General features: G+C 45.3%; 1 protein-coding gene across 1 annotated transcript; it reads left to right on the forward strand.

The window, feature by feature from the left end:
- Nucleotides 1-4,269: 4,269 nt before the first annotated feature.
- On the forward strand, nucleotides 4,270-16,405 carry LOC142765827 (helicase SRCAP-like). Its single transcript, XM_075867633.1, has 5 exons — nucleotides 4,270-4,299; nucleotides 9,037-9,335; nucleotides 10,751-10,929; nucleotides 15,298-15,664; nucleotides 16,213-16,405. Exons 1-5 carry the CDS (start codon nucleotides 4,270-4,272, stop codon nucleotides 16,403-16,405), a joined length of 1,068 nt encoding a protein of 355 aa, XP_075723748.1.
- The last annotated feature ends 5,048 nt before the right edge of the window (nucleotides 16,406-21,453 follow it).

The following is a 21,453-nucleotide window of genomic DNA, read 5'->3' on the forward strand; positions in this document are numbered from 1 at the left end:
AGGATTTTGCGGATGATAGAAATGGCTTCGCGGACCCCCATTTGAGAACCACTGCCTTAGGCGATATATTTTTTTTTAAATGCCCGTAATGCGAAGATGGTGTGGTGCAGGTGCTTGGGGAGAAGCGGCACTTGAAGAATCTTTTTTCTTTCTTGACCTAGAGTAATGAAATTTAGCAGGGACACTGAAGAGTGTCTCGAATAGCTACATATGAAGTTTGTTGCAATATCTCGTGTAGTTTTCTAATTACACTATGATACGTAATCTGAGGACATATCCTGCTGGTGAAAAGCCTAGCATCGTAACAAAACATGCCAGGAAGGTCTAAATGGTTTTGATCTTTACTCAAGAATAAACACTATGCAAGATGGCGTTATCTAAAATTGCCTATTCATTTTAGTTTTCTTACAAATAACATCCCCATGAGCTTCATGTATTGCCTGAGAACTTCTCATGCACTAGTTATCACATACAAAAACAAAACAATAGACCCTAAACAAGGTAAAAAGAATGACATCCTGTCAACAAGTCTCAAAGAATAAAAAAAACAAAGCAGCATCAAAATTGGTCCAGGCACTGTCATGCTACGCTTTTCACAAGCAACACTAAGTGCCGAAAACACACTTTAGAGAAAATGGCTTTCAAAGTTTCACCTTTATCAAAATGCATGAATTTTTTTTGTTTTTTTGAAGCTCTGGATGAATATTACAGGCCATGTTCCCTACACTACAACTAGAGCAACTGCAAGGTTTTATGAAGCTACGGTTCTTACTGCCAGGGTTGTTGAGGTTTAACTCGGAGTCCGAGGAAGATTCGTGAGAAATCCCAGGACATAGCAGATAGCTGAAACTTGTTGTAGTCATTCTTCAATAGATAATCCAGGGTTCTACAACGCAGTCTTTTTTTTTAAATTACTGATGAGCAGTCTTTGAGTATTAGCTTTCTTCAGTACCACAACTAGCGAAGGAATCTATTCTGAGAAAACGGGCCCAGAAAGTTCAACACTTGCATTTTCATCTAAAAACTTCAGTAGAATAGCAAGAAGTGTTTTACCCGCTCTCTACTTCTCTCGCCTTGTCTACAGTTTCTTTTGGTTTAGTTTGAACTTTAATTTTAGGTGCAAAGCATCTAAATACCGGGTCCAGTGATCTTAGAAACACATTGCGTCGCGCTTGATAGCACTGCTTCGGAGCACAAACAGAGTTTGACGGTCTCGAAAACACTCAGTGCTTTTGTGGCTCCAGCCACACTCGATGTGTCAGATTCTTGACTTGGTCTCTGCATTCGGCACACCTGTTTATTTCTTAGTAAACGCAACTTCTGTTAAACGGGACACATTTTTCCGGTTCTTTTAAGTTCTGTTTAAGGAGAGTCTGTTGTACTTTAAGGGTCTGTACAGAAAGGGAAAAAAAGAATATCAAAGGAAGTTTTCTACATGCTGTGCTTGTGGCACCTGTGAGAGAGAAGGTGGGGACTTCAGTGGCCAGCAGTGTCGAGTCGTGTGCTTTATACTTTACTGCTTTGTTCCACTCTGATCGCCGCACTGAGCCAGATAGGACGGGTGGTGACCAGTGCTGCAGGCAGTCCTGCTTCAACTCCGGTCCCGACTTCCGTTGGTGCCAAGCCAGTCCTGCGTGTCGCACCCCTGATTGCAAACAGTGAGACGACGCACGTGGGAGTGACCAAAACTGGTGGGTTATACATGGGAATCTTTGTTGCAGTGGTAAAACAATGTGCCCTCCTCGAGCAGAGGTCTTGCGTATGCTGTGACAGGGCATTGCCGGCTTTTCTGCGTGTAAATTATTAACGAAGATTATTAGGAAAAGCCATATTCGGCAAGGACAAAGCTCGATTTTATTTATCAGTACGACTGTTCTATGGAGGAACAGATCAGGTCGAACCTGAGAAACGCTTGATTACAACTAAACTTGCATTTTATATGACAGGTGTTTGCTTTGTCCTAATGAAATTGAAATCCATTAGAGCTGCAGCTGCTCCTCCCTGTTCCTCTTCGTTCTTGTTTAGGTAGAAATATGATGGGACGCACTTGATGTGCTTGACTCTTGTGTGTGATGTGCCCTTTAAAAAATGTGTGTCTCCTCTTTTACAGTAAATGCCAAAACGACGGTGGTGGCTCCCGTGAAGTCTTCTGGTGCTCCATCGACAACTGAGTCTTCCAGCCAAAGAAGCCCATATTACCTGACAAGTTCTTCAGGGGAAAATATTGATCCAGCACAGCTGAAACCCTCTATAAGAGGCACTGATGTAACATGTAAGAAACACCATTGTGTCTTTATCGATATATAAGAGGATCAAAAAGTGAGAATGTTGTAGCCTGCTGATCAGAGATTCCTCGTGCAGGAAAACTGAAGCATCGTTGGTACGTACGTGTTTCGTACATATAAGGGGGAACGCGGCTTTCGAATTGCGAAAAATAGCCAAAAAGGCGATTTTTTGAAAGTCCGATTTTCAATTTTCGTAACCTGTTATCTCTCAGATTCCAAAATATTAATCAGAAAAACCGCGTAGAAGTACTTAAAAAATTGTTTGTCACCTAATGCGCTGCATAAAATAGTGGAAGTCGTGAAAAAAGCGTGTTTTCCAGCCACGGTAACATGGCAACGGCGCTACCGAGAGCCGCCATCTTTGTCTCGTCTGAGAAAGCGTTCCTCCGGCTTCCATTTTCTTGCATCAGCCGCCGCCTGCAGGCGAAAAGAAACGCATAAAAGGCAAAGTCCCGAAGGTACCACGCTGAAGCCTGACTGGCTGCGCGCGCCACGTGACACAAAAGTGAGAGCATCATTGGTCTCCTGGACAATTTTCCTTGGCAATGGCGCAGATTCTCCTCTCACACGCGCGCGCCTCCCGCTGTCTACTTTTTGCGCCATCAAGCACGCCATTGAAGCTCTGATCAAATATTTCGATCGTGGTCGACATGGTTTTGCCGTAGATGCTCGTCAGCGATTATGGATCGGCCACGGTGTGAGACAAAATACCAAACATTACATCAATTTGGAAGTCCTAAGCGCAAATATCCGAACGTGAAAAAAAAACATCGGCAGCTTCCAGTGCTGCTTCTGCTGCTCAACGTGTTGCTCACACGCTGCCGTTTGCTCTGTGCTCCTCGGTTGACGACTTCTCGGACCCACGGCCGCGACCGTCGTCCGCTGACGACTTCTCGGACCCGCTGCCGCGGTTGTCGCTCGACGACTTCTCGGGCCCGCTCCCGCGATCATCGCTTGACGACTTCTCAGACCAGCTGCCGTGGTCATCGCTCGACGACTTCTCGGACCCGCGGTCGTGCTCCTCGCTCGACGACTTCTCAGTCCTGCAGCCGTGATTGTCGGTCAACAACTTCTAGGACCCGCAGCCATGCTCATCGCTCAACGACTTCTCAGACCCAGGGTCGCGATCGTCTGTCGACGACTTCTCAGATCCACGCCCGTGCTCATCGCTCGATGACTTCTCCGACACGCGGCCATGCTCGTCGGTCGACGACTTTTCCGACCAGCGGCCGCGCTCATCGCGCATAGCTGAACTGCCAGTACAATTTAAGCTCGCTTGGAGCCTCGTTACATATCGCCACAAGCCTCTTGTCAGCGCACAGAGGCAGTAAAAGCCTCGGTCAAATCCGTTTCGGTAACTGAGCGAAAAATGAAGCTTCTTGGGGAGAATGAACATTGCACTGATACTGAACTGGCAGAAGAGTTTTTGCTTGCGCAGCTAGCAGCAATAAATGCCTTATATAAAGATGTTTTGTGTCCGAAATGCTTTCAGTGTAAACTCGGTCTTCATTTGGGGACAAGGCATGCTTTGGCAGCACTAATGATATTGAACTGCAATTGCTGTGGCATTGTGTCCACCGAGTGGTCATCATCAATAATGGAGGGGGGGGGGGCAAGGCTTTTGATGTGAATATGCGTGCTATGCAAACCATCAGAACCACTAGCAAAGGCAAACTGGTCTAAATTACATCTGGTCTATAATGAACGTGACGCATAGGGGCCTACACCACAAAACTTTTCAAAAACATTTGAAATCAAAGTTCAACTCTGCCTGTGAAATGGCTGCAGCGAGTGTTTTTGCAGATTCTGTAACAGCTGTGCGCTCTGTTTACAGCCAAATGAAGCAGACATTTAGAAAAAAATCTCACAGTAGTGTATGCTGGGACATGGGTGACACGTGATCATGCATCTCACATCGGTGTAGGCAGAGTTATCGAGTTCTACACTGGTTTGGTGCTTGACTGTGTTCTCTCCAACAGATGCCATGGCTGCACACTCGGGCCAAAAGAAAATGGTGAGGGCTATAAGAATCGGAAAGAGGCCCATATTTGTCAAAAAACTACCAACGTAAATTCAGGCCAAATGGAGGTCGAGGCTGCACTAATTTTGTTCAGAAAGTCGCTAGAGAAGAACAACCTCCTGTGCACATCCATTGTTTGGGATGGCTACAGTCGTACTTTCTTGGCTCTTTCTGCAGAAAAAACATACGGCTTCATTTCATTGGCAAAAGAAGATTGCATAAATCATGTAAAAAGAGGATTGGTTCAGCTGTGCGAACACTTGTAGCAAGAAGTAAGAAAAATCAACCATTGGAGGAAAGGGCGGCCTGACTTAAGAACTGAATTAAAGACTAACAAATTGTTATGGGATGGCCATCCGTGAGAACACTGAAGTTGATGACATGCAAAGAGCCATAATGGCGACGTTTCATCACATCACCTCGAGAGATGAAGAGCCGCACCATAAATTGTGTCCGCCTGGACCACTGAGCTGGTGCAAGTACCGTGCTGCAGAAGCTGAATGCAATGCTCCACCACCGCACAAGTATAAACTGGCAGCACATGTCGCAGCTGCATTGCTGCCAGTCTAGCAACGCCTTTCTGACCCTCAGTTGCTAAGTCATTGCCAAGGCAAGAAACCCAAAACGCAGCTGAGAGTCTCCATTCAGTAATGTGGTCTATTCTTTCTATAGAACAAAATGTTTCGTTGGTTGCTGCTGAAACAGCTGTGAATGAGGCCATCTGGAAGTACAACTCTGGCACTTTTCATTCTTATCGAGAGTTTTGTGCATCGCTCGGCCTGAAACCTGGAAAGCACTCCATTCACAGAGCTGCAGAGAAGGATCAAATACGGAGAAAAAAGCATCAAAAGCGCACCAAAGCAAGCATCAAACACCCAAGGCCCCAGATCACAAAGGACACAAAGAACAATGATCCCGGTGCATTTTAGATAAGTGGAGGCAAGGAAAAACTTCTCGAGCCGTTTTCTCAAAAGTGTTTTTTGCCTACCTGCTGAAATTGCGCAGCTATTTTTTTCGTAACCGTTCGGCCCATCTTAATTCTGTTTTTTTGCCATATTTCTTGGACTTCAATGTATGTCATGACACACTTTTTTTCTTCGTTTGACTCTTTGCAGTTTAACGATGTGCCTAAGTTGTTAACCCCTAGAGTGTGGCTAGTGTGAAGGTTGCAAAAAGAATCGCAATACAAGAATTTTGTGTAGCAAAAAAATTAAAGCAGGCATGTGATGACACTCGATGTGCATTAAACTGTACAGCAAATATTTTTTTCACCTTCTAGTGCATTTTTTAAACTTCTCAGGCACTGTGCAAAGTTCTAAGGACTGCAAATAGTAAATTTTTTTATTGAAAAGTTCTGAAGCTACTTCTCTGAAACTTTTGTGGAAGCATTAGGAAGACGTGCTGAATATTTGTGCCAATATTCACCAACATTGCTAAGTTTCGAGAAAGTAGATTTTCTAAAGCCACCTTCCCCATTAAGCCGGTGTCAGTGTTAGTTATCATCATTAAGATAAACTGCACAGGTTTATTGTGAATTAGGATTGTACGTTTTTCAGGGTGGTATGTTTCTTGCCACATATTTTTCATAAACACGATTGTGAGGTTTGACTGTATAAGGGTCAAAGTCTGTCTTCCAACGTCCATCTTTTTGTAGAGGGGTTTAAGTGGGGACATGGGTCTTGATGAGGGGAAAAAAAGTAATCAACCACAAGAAGTTATTTTTCAATTTTGTGATTTTTGTTCTCTTCATATCATCACGTGCCTGCGAGCGAAAAATCATCTCGAAATGGCGCGTCATTTAGCCCAAATAAATCGTATTTATGCATCACAGCACATAGCTTCATTTACCAAAATGCCGAAAACAGCCCTGTATTCGCTTGCTCGTCTCATGCTAACCACTCATTGGACTGCGGCCATCTTAGCCTCATTTGAAAGCGCATCCTTTCGGCTTGTATTCCCGCCAAAAACGAACCTCCAATGCTGCTGCCAACGTGCGCTACCAGGCAAACACAAGTGAAAGAACCACGCTGTATCATTGGCCCTTAGCGATCATGCGAGTGAATAGTGCCTTGTGATTGGAGAGCACGGACTGACAACACTGACAACATGCGCCCCTGGTCGCTACCACGCTCGTTTACCACCATTCCTGAAAGTTTTACGATCAGAATGGACACGCCAAACCATGCTCGTAAGTTCTGCATGCTGCATAAATTCGGCAAGTGGCGCAAAAAACCTGCCATGCAGCCTAAAGAATGTGGGGGTGCTGACACCTCTTGTAATATTGTTTGCGCTGCGTGGCGCATGTGCCTCGCCCAAAAGCCGCGTTTTGGGTTACAAACACTGGGTGGTAGGTGGCGTTGTGTTCGCGTTGATCACCACCATCATCATCATCATGGTGTAGCGCCGGCGGTGACCCCTGGTCGAAGGCAAGCCTTGGTGGCGGGCGAGAGTTGAGCGAGTCTCTCCTGCGTGTGGCGGTTGCCACGAATGGTTGTCTCTAGCGTGGGTCCCCGGTGCTTGGCACCGCGGGCTGCGCGCGGGGGGCCCTCGTAGTAAGTCGAGCGTTGGTGACGCCGCCTTGCGTGTGTTATTCTGTTTGTCATGTATTGTGTGTTTGTCATATTATTGTGTGTTTGTCATGTATTCTGTGCTTGTCATGGAGTTTATTGTAATGTGTACGGATGTCCTAGTGTGTTGCTAACGATTGATGTATTGATTCGGTGGACGATATGATTGTTATAAACTAGTTAAAATGTGTGTTATTGTTTGGTTCGCACCAACCGTGTCTACTGTGACCTTTAACTCCAAGGGCGTGGCGCTCGCCATGTCGAGACCCCACAGGAGTCATTGCAGTCAGCAGCGGCTAATTCGCACAGCTGAGCGGGACAGTTGATGGGCAGACGCCGCAATGTAGCAGCCCGATGCCCACCGATCACTACAGCTTCTTGCAGTGGTGACGCACCGAGACTGCCATAAATTATCGCTGTTGTCCGCGGATATACCTGATTACCTCGGCAGAGGAGCGAAAAGGGTGCCGCAATGAAGCAGCAGTGCAACACACGTGAAGATAGCGATCGCGGTGATACTCCAACGAGCAGCCAGGAAACAACGTCTCCACTTGGGATTACGACCTTCAACAATGCCGCAGAAAGCGTGGCAGCGATTGCGACCGCTGCCTCCCCTACTGCAGGTATTTGTGATCCAGCGGACCGTGTGAAGATAAACGCTACATATTTTACCAAATCTGACCAGGATATCATCGAGTGTCGTGCACAACAGAAAATAGCGGAACTCTCCGCAATCTCGGCAACTGATCGCAAATTGAGTGTTATCGCGAGCAAGTGCGACACCAAAAGTTGTTCAGCCACGTTGTATAGAGTTGTTGACCTTGACATGATAAACAGCTTACATCACGAACGTTGTTCTTGCCGAGTGTGCCGGGGACAGCTGACTATCGAACGCATGACGCACGTGAGTATAGCAATGCCATGAAGCTAAATCTTCAGTGCAGAAACTGCGGGGAAGTTGGCTAAAAATGGAGTTTGCGACAAGGTGCTGGTAACAATTACTGCAACTATTTCGAATAGTACGTGCTGTGCAGAGATCAACGTTCGCACAGCACATGCTGTGCAGATCACAGGAAACGGGCAGACAGCACTGAACAACATCTTTGCCGCTATGGGCGTTTCACAGCGAGGTCTTCCTATGAGGACTTATCAGCAGTTACTGAAGACAAAGCTCCAGCCAGCAGCAACGAGAGCTTGTGCTCACCTTATGGCTAAATGTTCCGCAACACTGAAGAGCCTATCATTTTTATCAGCCTGACGACGTCCCCTGCAGGACAAGGGCCTCTTCCATATTCTACTAGGCAACTCGGTCCTGTGCTTGCTGCTGTTATTTTATACCCGCAAACTTCCTAATCTCATCTGAAGAGTCTCTGCGAGGACCTTAATTCTGGCAACTGTGCAACTATTGCAGTCTTTTTTGATGGAAGCCGGCACACAGGAGCCCACACCTCTCACATTAGAGTGGCCTCTCGAATAGAGGTTTTTTCGGGATATGTGCTTGACTATATAGTGCCTCTGCTCCGAACGAGGCTGAAAACACGGCAGCCCAGAGTATGCCGAGTGGAAATGCAGGCATTCATGCCAGAAAAATACCTCATGCAAAGCTGGCCAAATGAAAGTATAGGCAGCAATAGTTTATTTGCAGTGCTCGCTTTCGCTTCATGGCCTCAGGTTACCACCACGCTTTGTGATTGCGTTAGCCGGTTGTGCAGTGCTGTCAACGAAGTGTTGTCAACCTCGATGACTCCTCGGGCTGCGTGACATGTTTCTTGCGCTGTTTGCTGAATTTATGCAGTGTTTGGAACTTATGAGCATGGTTTAGCTTCTCAATTCTGATTGCAACACATTCATGAATGTCGGTGAACGAGTGTGGTAGCGGCCACGCGTGCATGGTCACCAGGGCCTTTTTCGGCGTTTTCGCAATCGAAACTTTGTGCTGTGACGCATAAATACAATCTATTTGGGCTAAACAATAGGTCATTTCTAGCTGATTTTTCGCTGGCAGGCGTGCGATGATGTGAAGAAAATAAAAATCACGAAATTGAAAAATCAATTTTTTGGGCGTTTTTTTGTCACCAAGACCAGTGTTCCCCCCTGTTTTATTGTCTTGGTTACTTTTGTCATCCAATCAAGTTGAGCAACCTCTCTCCTTGCTGCCCCACAGGACACACTTGAAAGCAAACGGCGGCAGCAGCAGCGTGAAAAGCTTCGACTCCTGGGTCACACGAATGCGTTGCGCTGTGTGGCCTGCCCGACCTATGGCCGGGACCTGATGGAGGCAGTGACTGTTGTCCACGACACGCGGCCTGTGATGCGGAGCCCGTGGGGCGGAACGGGATACGTGGCCTGCCTCAATCCACCGTTCCAGGGTGAGACACAGTTGTGGCGATACACGCGAACCCTACGCTCTATAGTGCACACACCGCCGCAGCTACTCGATAAACTCCAGGACATGATTGACAGGTGTGTAACTTCTCTCAGAGAGTACTTTTTTGAGCTTGTCTCATACTTCATTTCGTACTTGGTTTCATACATGATTGTTTTCATACTTGAGTTCTGCACAACTGTTCATCTCTTAGTAAACAGAATACCGTATTTACTCACATAATCATCGCACTTTGTTTTAGCTGAAAACCGATGCAAAGTTGGGGTGTGCGAGAATTATGCAGGAAAAATTTTCTGCAAAGACGTACAAAGCAAAAAAGAAAACGAAATGGCCGCAAATCGTGATTCCCACGCCAGCAACGAACTTCAAGCTTTGAGGAGCACTAATTAAGACTTACCTCAACAATAAAACCACAGGTTCAACACAAGGCAAGATCTATTCGAGACACAAAAGGCGCAAGCAAATAGTCGAGAATCGGAATACCGCACGCAAAGCTTGTGGGCGTTGCGGGCGTAGCGTTAGCGTTCGTCACTCAACAGGAGCCTGCAAAAGGTTAGCGTACGACGTCAGCATCAGGCTGATGGCCATTTAACACAGAATCTTCCGCAGTTGCCTTCTGACGGAATAAAGTTTACCATTCGCACACAGAAGGCCTAACGCGTCTTGGTGGCTTTCAGATGCCGTCACCAGTAGTGCACACAAAACTTGTAGACTCAGAAGGGCCTACCGGCGGCACTTATGCCGTTGTTCAGTGCATGATCAATCACTTTCAACTTGAAAGCAGCCGTGTAGGTTTCGTATCACCTCTTAGCATAACAACATTACGAACACAACAAACAAAACCTCGCCCAAATAACTCTGCAACGCGCACTTGCCACTTTGGCTTGGCTTGCATTGGATTGAAGCTCCATGCAATGATAGTACGCTTGATGCTTAAGAGATGGCGCGAGATGGCATGTGCTTTCATCATCAGTGGCTGGAACGAGCACATGCCATAACTGCGCTAACAAAATCTTATTTTTGTTGGGCGATGTGGGGGGTGCGAGAATTATGTGAGTGTGAGGATTACGCGAGTAAATACGATTCCTGTTCTACATCTCCCCCCCCCCCTCCACTGTAAAATAAGTTTGTGCTGTGGGGTGTACGCATGTCTTGCAGACAGGTCGCGTTTAGGTTTAACAGCTGCTGAACAGCCGGTGGTGCTGTGGTTGCTTGGTATCATAATCATCATCATTATGGTTAGCGAGGTAGCGCCAGCAGTGCCGTCTGGCGATGAGGCTTGATGGGCACATAGAAAAAATTAGAAAGTCTCATTGACGGGGGGGGGGGGGGCGGTGATCGGGATGGATGCATGGCTTTTGCATCAGCAGCTTGAGTGCTTCTGTCTTGGTTCCGCTTACTGTCTTTGTGAAAGTGTGTGCACATAGAAAATTCAGTTTGCCGAATTTCCTCTGTTCTTTGGTTTCAGGTTTGTTTTTGTGGTGCCCTAAAGGACTGCACCGCGGATCGAGATGCGCGTGTCACATCTATCACCATCCTCCATCAATGCTGAAAGGGTCCTCGAGGAACGACTCACGGACGACTTGGGTCCTAGGTGCGCGTTCCTGCACCCTGTCATGTGCAACCTGCAGACACAGTTGCCCGAGCTGTGGCTAATACACTACGACTGTGGTGAGAAGGCCTTTTCAAGTGTAGCGTAGACTCGAATTGATCTGTAAACCACACAGTACGTCTGTAGATGAAGCACATGGGCAATGATGGCTCTCAACTGAGGGTTTATTACATGTTGGTACACTTTAACCTCTGTATTGCTTGCTTATTTCTTCAAATAGATGGTCTGATTATGATGATGATACATGTGGCTCGTACAGAGGTGGGCATCGCTTGCAACGCTTCGAGTAACTTCTTACATTTTCGGGCCACGGTGGCTGCATTTTCGATGGAAGGGGAAAAATCTTGAGGCTCTTGCGCTTAGGTTTAGGTTCACACTAAAATACCCCAGGTAGCCGAAATTTCTGGAGCACTTCACTGTGACGTCTTTCATAACCACATCGTGGTTTCGGAATGGTAAACCCAACAATTAATTGACTTTTTACAATAAACAAAGGGGCATTGGGACCAACCCACCACTAACGACCTCAGATATAACAATCTACCAATTATAACAACCATATTTCAGTTAACATACAATTTTCCTATGCCACCCTTTGAAACTAAGCCTACATACAGCGAACATTTTTTAAAGCCTCCTACTTTTACTACGAACACTTCTGACACAGTTGTGGTGAAAATATGGCGTATACGAAGCAAAAAATGTTGACACAGGCATTCTACAGCATGCGATAGGCACACACTCGCCTGAGCTCCCCCGTAGTTTACTTGAGACGAAGATATCATAGACTGCGGCGAGCACCGCATCCAAATTTTGGACGTTGCGAGCAAGGTCACTCACTTTCCAGACGTTTCTTCACTGGCAAAACAGAAGTGAGGGAAGAAAAAAGGACGAAAAGAAACAAGAGGCACCATGAAGACTTGTGGTCAGCTTTTGCATGGCGAAATTTTCTGACGCCATTCTTGACAACCTACATCCACCGACGATTAACCAACAGTGCCTTCAAACACAAGAAGCCATAAATGCAAGAAGTGATAACTTTTGTGGCGTAAAAACCGTAGTGTCTGAAGTTGAGAGCACCACTCTCTTGGAGTGAACGGACACAGTAAACGCGGTTGAAACGAGCTGAAACAATACACATTTACGGTAGACTCTCAGTTAACGGAAATCTGTTAAACGGAACTACAGTCGAACTTCACTACAACGAACACCACTTCAAGGAAATTTCCGCTACAACAAAAAATTCACGATTCCCCGTCAGCAGTTCATAGAAGACAATGCATAAATATTGTCGCCACAACGAACACTCTTTCTTCGATCGTCCCTCTTCAATGAAATTTTCTGATGCAATTCCAGGCTCGGATACTTATTGCTATGCTGTAAACTCAATCTTTTATATTTAGATGGATTTCAGAGCCTAAAAACGCGGCAACGAAATCTAAAACACGCATTGGCACCACCAGAAACCGCTGCTATACTGCCGCTGTTCAGCCACAATGGGCACTGCCATTGCTTGATAGTAATGGCAATGAGACTGCCCTGCTTTTGTTTTGCCACTCGTTTGCTTTTGAGCCGCAGACAATCCGAAGCTGAAGATCAGTCGCTCAGTTCATGGTTTCATTCTTACAGCTGCTGGGTGCAACCGCAGCACGATGCCTTTTCAGATTTCGATTCTTATAATTTATTCGCGCTTGGCCAGTGTAGTAACTAATCAGAGCTGCTGTTCATTCGCATTATCAACAAAATCAGCTAGTCACGAGTGATGGATGATAAGAATGGCATAGAATAATGCAAAAGTCGCCGCCCCAGAATACCCCTCCTCTATCCTGGCGTTGTCGGATACTTTTGACAGCGGACAGCTGCTGGTGTGAACGTGTTAATACAACTGTTTGGTTTGTTCACGAAAGCGGTTTTAGGCGTTGTTTCAGCATGCTTTTCACCATGGCCTCGCTATGCACGCGTGAGAATCACATCGTGATGCTGCTGGGAAAGAATAGGTAGTAGCAGACAATTTTTGAATTTTGAGAATAAACTTTCCTTTGTTTTGCTAGCTCAGATCAGTGATATTTTTTTCGATTTCGCTACAACGAAATTTTCACTTCAACAAAATTTTTTTCGCGCCTTGTCACTTTCGTTGTAGTGGGGCTCAACTGTACTGCTGAAACAGAACTATTGCTTCTGCAACACTTTGTTTCGGGCTTGTATTCTGCACCTATGTTCACCTCTCAGTATATGGAACTCCTGTTAAATGGAACATACTTTCCTGATCCCTTCAGGTTCCGTTTACCGAGAGTGTACTGTATTTACCTACTTTTGATTGACAATATCGTCAGCCAAATTATTAAAACATCAATCGTGATGACGACCCGTGGTGCTGGGCACCAAAGACCCGGCGTAAGAGACAACCGTTCGCACCAACCGCCACCTGCCAAAGAGGCCCGCTCGATAAACGCTCGCGAGCACAACGCCACCCACCGTTCGATAGTTGTCATTCCTGAATGCGGCTTATTCGAAAGACACGTGCACCATGAGGCAGGAACTCTGAGAAGAAGGGTGGGGAAAATAACCCTTTTTGTTTTGAGCGCTAAAACAGTATGGTGGAGACTGCTGAAGAGTCGACACAACAGCTTTAATTTATGTAACGTTGCACAGCCTGGTGTATTCCTCCCAGAAGCAGTCAGAGAATGTTTTTTTATTATTGCATGGCTTAATATAAATGAAATTTGCAGGAGATATGTTACTTTAATTCAGCAGCCCCAGCTCAATGTCTGCAATTTGCTTCACTTGATGGGGGTAGTATAATTTGTAGTCTTTCTTTGAAATGCAAAAATGAGATTGTGGGGTTAGTACTGCGTACATAAGACAGCCAGGTATGACTAAAATTATATTTTATATAAACTGAAATTATTTTGCAAAATCTTCATGGGAGTAATTAATCAAAAGTATGTAGAATATACCAATGAAAGTTGTCACACCGAAAGAAGTTATAAAGCACTCACTAGAATATATCTTGTGGGAGGTAGGTATCTTAACAATCACCGAAAAGTGGACAGTGCCTCTTTAGTGTTCAAGGCATGACTGGCTGAAACGGGCCAGGTCCTAAACCTTTCGGGCCCTGGCCGGGTATGGCCTGTATTGTAAAACATTGGGCCAGGCTCGGGTGGGCCGGTGAATGAAGTTTTCGGGCTGGGCTGGGCCGGGCAGGACAAATTAGCCCGCGAGTGCTCTACAACGAACTACTGACATAAAGACCACATATGGTGGCACTTTCGAATTCATTACTAACGGGTTACCCTGTTGTTTACTTTTGAAGGGCCAGTAGAAAGCCCTGAGGTCCCAAAAATTTAAAAAAAAAGATATATGTGCAGTTTTCTTTGCGAACATGCTGCCGCAAGAGTTTTGCGAATACGTGCTATATTTTGGAAGTTACAGGGGTTAGAACATTGGTTAACCTGGTTTCAAATTTTCCCGTGGCTTTGCCCCCCTTCTCCCTTCCATGAAGGGGAAGGCATAGCCCATCGTCGTGACTCCGCCCACTTTGGCAACGTGACACCACGTTGCTAAAGTGGTGTCACGTTGCTACTTTGGCAACGTGTGCCACATTGGCAACTTTGGCGCAGGGTCCCATTGTGAGGCATCCGGTGCTAATGCTTCTCCGCTGCCCAGTCGCTTGATTTTCAACCGATGACAGAGCAACGCTTTTTACCCGTGTTGCTCATGTCTAGGGCGAAGTACGTTCGTACGCGCGCGCAGGCGCTGTAGTTAAGCGAGGAGTGTACACGTGCGCGCGACAACTGCGAGGCAGGTCTTTTACCGCAGTGCCAAAAAACAAGAGGCAGTTTCATAGCTGTGGGTGGGAACAGGAACTGACGTTGACTTCACTACTGTTTTTACACACCTGATTTAGACCAATCGGTAAGCTGCGTGCTATGTCACATCGGCGATCGCCGAGTTGACGTCACTGCGCGTACAAGGGGTCGGTCAGGCATAAGAAAGATGTGCGGGAGTTGTTTTTTGAAATAGAGGCTCTGCACTGCGTGAAGTGCTGTAATATTATGAAAACGTGATCGCTGTGGTCTAATCTACGAATTGCCAAACTTGTATAGGGGCGTAAAAAAAGTCTGAGCCTGTTTACTGGCCCTTCAATGAAAATGTTGATCTGAGTTGACTATTACGAGATTTGACTGTACTGTTATGCAGGCACTTATGATCATGATTAGTGCTGCTGCTGTACAATACATTCACTTGAAATGCGATTATAATTTGTCTAACGACCATGCCATATTCAATATAAATTAAATTGGGATGTGCAGCAGTGACCATTCTTTATTGCAACCAAGAAATCTAATGTAGACGTGTCCTGATCGCGATCGCAAGTGGCCGGGCAACACCAGTATAAGTGTCCATATAACCCTGCCGGGTTGTAGGTAAGCTCCAAGTCCTGGACAAGCTCCTGTGGCAACTGCGCGAAGGCCAGCACCGGGTGCTAATCTTCACCGAAATGACTCGCATGCTGGACGTGCTCAAGCAGTTTCTCAACTACCATGGCCACACATACCTGCGGCTGGATGGCAGCATGCGCGTGGATCAACGCCAGGCCCTCATGGAACACTTCAACACCGACCGGCGAACTTTCCGTTTCATCCTGTCCACTCGGTCAAGGGGTATCGGCGTCAACCTGACTGGGGCCGACACGGTGGTCTTCTACAACTCTCACTGGAACCCCACCATGGACGCGCAGGCTCAGGACAGGTGCCACCGCATTGGCCAGACGCGAGACATCCACATCTACAGGCAAGTTGGTTGCGTCTGGTGTGCTCTCGCTAAGCCATTGAACGTATGAGGGTCCGCAACTTGGCAGGAGCATTATATGAGGCAGGGCATTTGTTCAGTGAATTAGTTGTGGAATCGCGTGAATAGCGATTTTCGAGGCCACATCATAATTGAATCAGATAGTTTAAAGAGGTAATCTAAATTGAACATTGAGTACTTTTTCGATAGTTTTTACTGTTGAACAGCCTTTTTTAAAACTACAGGGAAATGATGTTCGCGTACTAAAATAGATAAATGCAATGATAACAGTGTCAGTTGTAAGCTGAAACATGCTTTATAAATAAAAATAAGAGGTTCGATTCTTAAGTGCAGTGAAACCTCGATGATAATGCGAAGGCTGCCAGACCACAAAAAATTTTCCGAATTCAGCGAATTTTCAAATTAATCTAAATGAATAAAAAAGCAAACAAGCACTACAAAATCAAATTACATTCTTTTTTGCAAGAAAATGATTATTTGAAATAATCTGGGATACTGGATTGCTTATTGCGGTAGTTTGCCGCCCAAAGTGACATGTTCTCAAACATGCTCACATTCGTCGGCATTTCACTTTCACCACCGCTGCAATCGACAAAGCTGCAGAAAGTGTTCGTGGCATCGACAGCTGAGGCCCAAAGTGGGCGCGCGGGCGGGCTCGTTATCCCCGCCATCATCGCCATCTTGCCCACTGTCGGTGACCTCTTCGTGCAGATCAGCGTATGATGTTTGTACACCCGCTCCAACACTGGAATACTCTACGAAGCCTAGTCCCTCCCCATCACCGGAGTCAGTGATCCAGGCGCACATCTAGTCTCCTTCGTCGTCTAGGCTCGACGAGCTGCAATTTTCATCAAGATCTACGCCACCTTGTTTGCAAAACCCGGTGTGTTCAAAGCAGCGCTTGATCACCTTTGGCTCAAACTCCTTCCAGGCAAAGGCAATTAAACTAATCGCACCAAGCAGATCAAAGTGGTATTGCTTCCCGTTGTCGTAGCAAAGCAGAACCCGCTTCAATAGGTGGTGGCGGTAAATCTTCCTCGTTTGCAGGATCACCCCTTGGTCCATTGGCTGTGACATGGCTGTAGTATTTGCCGGAAGGAAGACGATGTTAACGGCTTCCAGGTTTCTGATGTACTCCCTGTTCTCTGGGCAATTATCAATAACTTTCCGGCCTTTGGTGGCAAACTTCCGGTAGAGGAACCGCACGTATTCCTCGAATATCGCTGCCGTCATCCAGGTTTTCTCTTTATGTCTGTACGTAACAACATCCCTCGAAGGAAGGCGCGCCTTCCTAAAGCACCTAGGCTTACCCGATCGGCTGAATACGAGCAGTGGAAGCTTGCCCCTTCCAGACATGTTCGCACCGAACAAAATAGATGTTCTCTTCTAGGGCTGCTTTCTGCTCGAGACAGTGGTGTCCTAGGCAGCAAATGTTTTCGTGGGAAGCATCTTGTAGATCAAGGCTGCCTCATCGAAGTTGTAGGCATCGTTCTCGCCAAATTCATGAAGAAGCGGTGCCAGCGTACGCATCTGCCACTCGTCAACGACGTTCGTGTCGGCGCTGCGGCATTCCTTGCACACGGTCAAACATGTAAGATTATTTCGCTCTTTAAATCCGGCAAACCAACCATTACTGCACTTAAAACCTTCATGGCCAAGGCACTGTGGCAGGTCATAGGCCTTCTCCCGAAGAATGGTGTCGTTCACGGGAAGATGAGCTGCATTTGCGTGCTGCAGCCACTTCATCAAATCGACGTCAACGTCTTGGTACGTGGGGAAGTGAATCCTTGATCGCCTTGACGAATGTGTTGTTCTATATACCTCAATCAACTTTTCTTTCTTCTTCAAAATGGTCGAGAGCGTCGACAAGGACATCTTGTGTTTTTAGGCGAGTTGCATCTTCGTGTACGTCAGCTTCTCAGCCTCCTCGATCAGGGACACCTTCTCCCGCAGCGTCAGCATTGTGTACTTCGTCATCGTTAGTCCTAAAAGTGGTCAGGACTTCGCACGTGACACAAGCAGAAATATGAGGCTGAGTAAACAAGACTAATGGTCGGAAGCATGTGAGCTACGTGAAAAACGCCAAACGGAATGCTTGAAAAACGGTAAAACGTGGAAAAATGTGAACGTGGAAAAACACGAAACGGAAAACGCATTTTAACCCGTTTCGGGAACTCCAACTATTATGACCTCCGAGATAAGCGTCGCCGTAAGGCCGTGTCATGTTCGTTGCTGCTGGCGGGAATTACGAATTATATGAATGAAACCCGGAAGGCTGTTCAAATAATCCGGTAAAATTTGCATTGAAAAACACAGGACCGCAGAAGTTCTTCAAGTTAACCGAAATTTCGAATTATCAGAGTTTGAATTAGCGAGGTTTTACTGAATTCAATCCTTTGTGGTCTTATGTTTGACCGGCGAATTATAGAATACTGATTTTGGGTATAGCATCGTGTTTCTTAATATTTACATTTATCTTAGTACATTAACATGACTGGCTTTTTTCCTTTTTCTTTTTCAGAAACCTTGCATCTGAAACTCTGAGTAACTGTGCGTCTATGTGTGTCTTTTTATGCTCAGGTTAATAAGTGGAAGAACCATTGAAGAGAACATCCTGAAGAAAGCGAACCAGAAGAGGATGCTTGGCGACTTGGCCATTGAAGGAGGCGACTTCACCACAGCCTTTTTGAAACTTGTATGCTGCCATTTGCATTCTCTGGTAGTTTAATTTGAGTTCAGAGAAGTCTAAAAATACTTGTTACGACCAAATGTGGGAGCAAATCGGTTAAGGCGACAGGTGGCGTACGAAAAAAAAAAACTCTTCTGTTTGTTGACCTAGAGTAATAAAATCTGGCAGGCATACTTTTTGTTTGTGGACCTAGAGTAATGAAATTTAGCAGGCATATCGAAGCAGGGTTCACACAGCCCCTCGAAATTCTGCAATACCCTTGGATATTGACAATATTGGTTCAAGGGCCCTTTAAACTCCTTGAATACTCGTGTACTTGTAATCCTTGAAAATGCTGTGGTATTTGTTCCACTAGAAAAAAATAATGACGTATCTCTGTAAGTCGGGCTCGTTTCGAAGTCGCTTGAACGAATGACCATGAAAACGAGCTTTGCCAACTAAAAGGCGTCCGGGAGTTTCGCTTTTAAATTGCACAGCCTTACAGCGTCTGGCAATCAATATCTAATGGAAATGAATCTAATCCAAGGCACATTGCTCGTTCTGGCTACGGTCTCTATACCTCGCTAGTCTGCCATTTCTGCATCATCTTGAGCTAGGCCATGTCTACGGTGTTATGCATCTGTGGGTAGCGCTGCGATCCATCGGAGCGAGTGCCGCGTGCAGACAGAATCTGTGGCGCATTGTGTCTTTCGTTTTAAATAATATTGGCCTCCCACGTGGAAGACTCATTTTTAATTTGTTCTCATAAAAGAGAGAGATAGCTGTTTCTACTTCATTTTGTATCCCAGTGTTATGTCGAAAATGTGTCAGTGCTGGAGAGAGCCCTGGCAATGTGGGAGACCCTGAAACGCTATACCGAAGTTGTAGGTGACTACAGGCTACCCATGCCAAAATGTAGAGCGTATGAGAACGTCAGCGCTTTTCTAAAGAACGCACTTGCACCTGAGAAACTTTTCCCCAGAAATTGCAATGGTTGTGCAGCTTTTCTTGACCGTTTTACAGAATGATTCTCCCAAGATTTTTTTTTAGGGAAATAGGTTGAAAGTGTCTTAAGGAGCGTCCTTTGCTAGGTTTGTGAAATGCTCGGTATTGACAGAAGCGTCGAGCATTACAAAAATCTTGCGAATAGATGTTAACCTTGCTGTCAATTACATATCGCTTGAGAAGGTGGATATGTTGTACATGCGGCCGAAAAGATCCCAAAGAGCAGGAAAGTGAGTCACAAATGTGTTTTCAGATGAGAAGCAAGTGTCAGAAGCTTATTTTGAATATAATCCTGAAAATCATGAACAGAAGTATTCTTAAGTACCCTCTTATTCAAGGGTTGTCATGTTCCGACCCCACAGAGATGTCGGAGACAGAAATGTGCCTCGGGAAGCTAAATTGGTGAAATGTGCCTTGAGAACCTGAAAGCTGTTCGTAACAGGTTAATTGATAGCAAGCTTTTTTTCTGAGCACAAGAGATATTGTGTGCACAATATTTTCAGTTTTGCCAAGAAAAACAGCATGAACTGCAGAACTATGTAAGAGACCGTGAACGCCTTGACGTTCTCTTTGTGCACTTATAAAGCGTGACCCGCATTCTCAATATCATGGGAAGTGCTGAAGGTCCTCCTGTTGCTTAGCATAGGCTTCAGCAGGACGAGGTGTCAGCAGGTTGCAGTTGGAAACATGACAGAGCTCTTGTATATCTCTCAACGAATCATCTGCCAAGCGGTGAAAAGCTACGATGGGCTGCTTAACATTATGCGGTTGAAAGAACTGAAGTCAACAGTGGGCAAGCGCACACTGTGAAGTGCGCGAAGAACAGAAGAAACAAGCAGTGAAACAACAGGTAACCTTGAAAAGAAAACTCCAGCTTGAGCTAAACAACATGCAAGAAAGGAAGCCAAAGCTAAAAAAAAACTGTAAAGTGCTTGCTGGAGTCAGCGGATCACTTTTTGGAAGACCCCAAAGCAAGAAATGACATGACTTCTCTGGTCAACGCCAACAGCTTTTGTTGTACAGCTAATGAGAAAGAGGCTGAAATAGCTACTCTTGTAAAAGAAATAGGTGCAAAAGCACAGTTCCTTTGTTGAGCCATGTGCGAAAATAAAACGCTAGACTCCTTGTATTTGTCCTGTTTGCAGCCTTAAAATCCTTGAAAACTCATTCAATTTTCAGCCAAATATTTTGTGGGAACCCTACTGAAGAGTGTGTCAAATAGCTTGATATATGAAGTTTCATTGTCATATCTCGAGTAGTTATCAAATTACACTGTTACATATTCTGAGGACATAGTCTGCTGGTGAAAAGCCTAGCATTGTAACAAAACATGCATGAATGTAAGTGGGTTTCATCTTTTCTCAAAACAACACTGCACTGGATGGCATTATCTGAAATTGCCTAATTGTTTCAGTTTTTTTTTTACAAATAACATCCCCATGAGCTTCATGTATTGCATCAGAACTCCTCGTGCACTAATTATCAAATGCAAAAGCAAAACATTTAGCCCTAAGCAAGGTAAAGAATAATTCCATCCTGTCAACAAATCTTCAAGGATTAAAAAACAAAGCAGCATCAAAATCGGTTCAAGCACTGTCATGCTACGCTTTTCACAACCAACACTACGTCCTCAAAACACACTTCGGAGAAAATGGCTTTCAAAGTTTCACTTTCATGAAAATGCACCAGTTCTTTGTTTTTTTTAATTATCTGGATAAATCTTTCAGAGCACGCTCCCTACACTACAACTAGAGCAACTGTGAAGTTTTATAAAGCTTTGTTTTTTACTGCCACAGTTATTGAGGGACCAAAAAGTGACAAAAAACTTCAGTTTTCAAAATAGACAGATTTGGTCTCCGCAAGTATTTTTCTATCTATTTGAAAATTTTCACACACCAGGAAGTGGTAATTTTTTTGTAATGTCATTCGAACTGTCCAGATTCTTGGTTGTGTTAACACGCAGAACCTGCAAGGAAATTGGGAACCGACTTCGAGGCTTTTTTATAACTTGTCGGCACCTGTGTTAGAAGCTGTGCTGCAATTTTATGAGCACCTTTATGAGGATTGCAAAACCTACACACCATGATTGTTACTTTTT

This window comes from Rhipicephalus microplus, chromosome 6 (assembly GCF_043290135.1).
Source record: "Rhipicephalus microplus isolate Deutch F79 chromosome 6, USDA_Rmic, whole genome shotgun sequence".
In the NCBI taxonomy this organism is placed as follows: domain Eukaryota; kingdom Metazoa; phylum Arthropoda; class Arachnida; order Ixodida; family Ixodidae; genus Rhipicephalus; species Rhipicephalus microplus.

Excerpts from the sequence above, each read along its gene's own strand:
- LOC142765827 (XM_075867633.1), top strand. The coding sequence starts at position 4,270 with ATGGCTGCACACTCGGGCCAAAAGAAAATG. Across the intron at positions 9,336-10,750 it reads CTCCAGGACATGATTGACAG|GACTGCACCGCGGATCGAGA; the intron begins GTGTGTAACTTC and ends GGTGCCCTAAAG. Across the intron at positions 15,665-16,212 it reads CGAGACATCCACATCTACAG|TGACATGTTCTCAAACATGC; the intron begins GCAAGTTGGTTG and ends TGCCGCCCAAAG.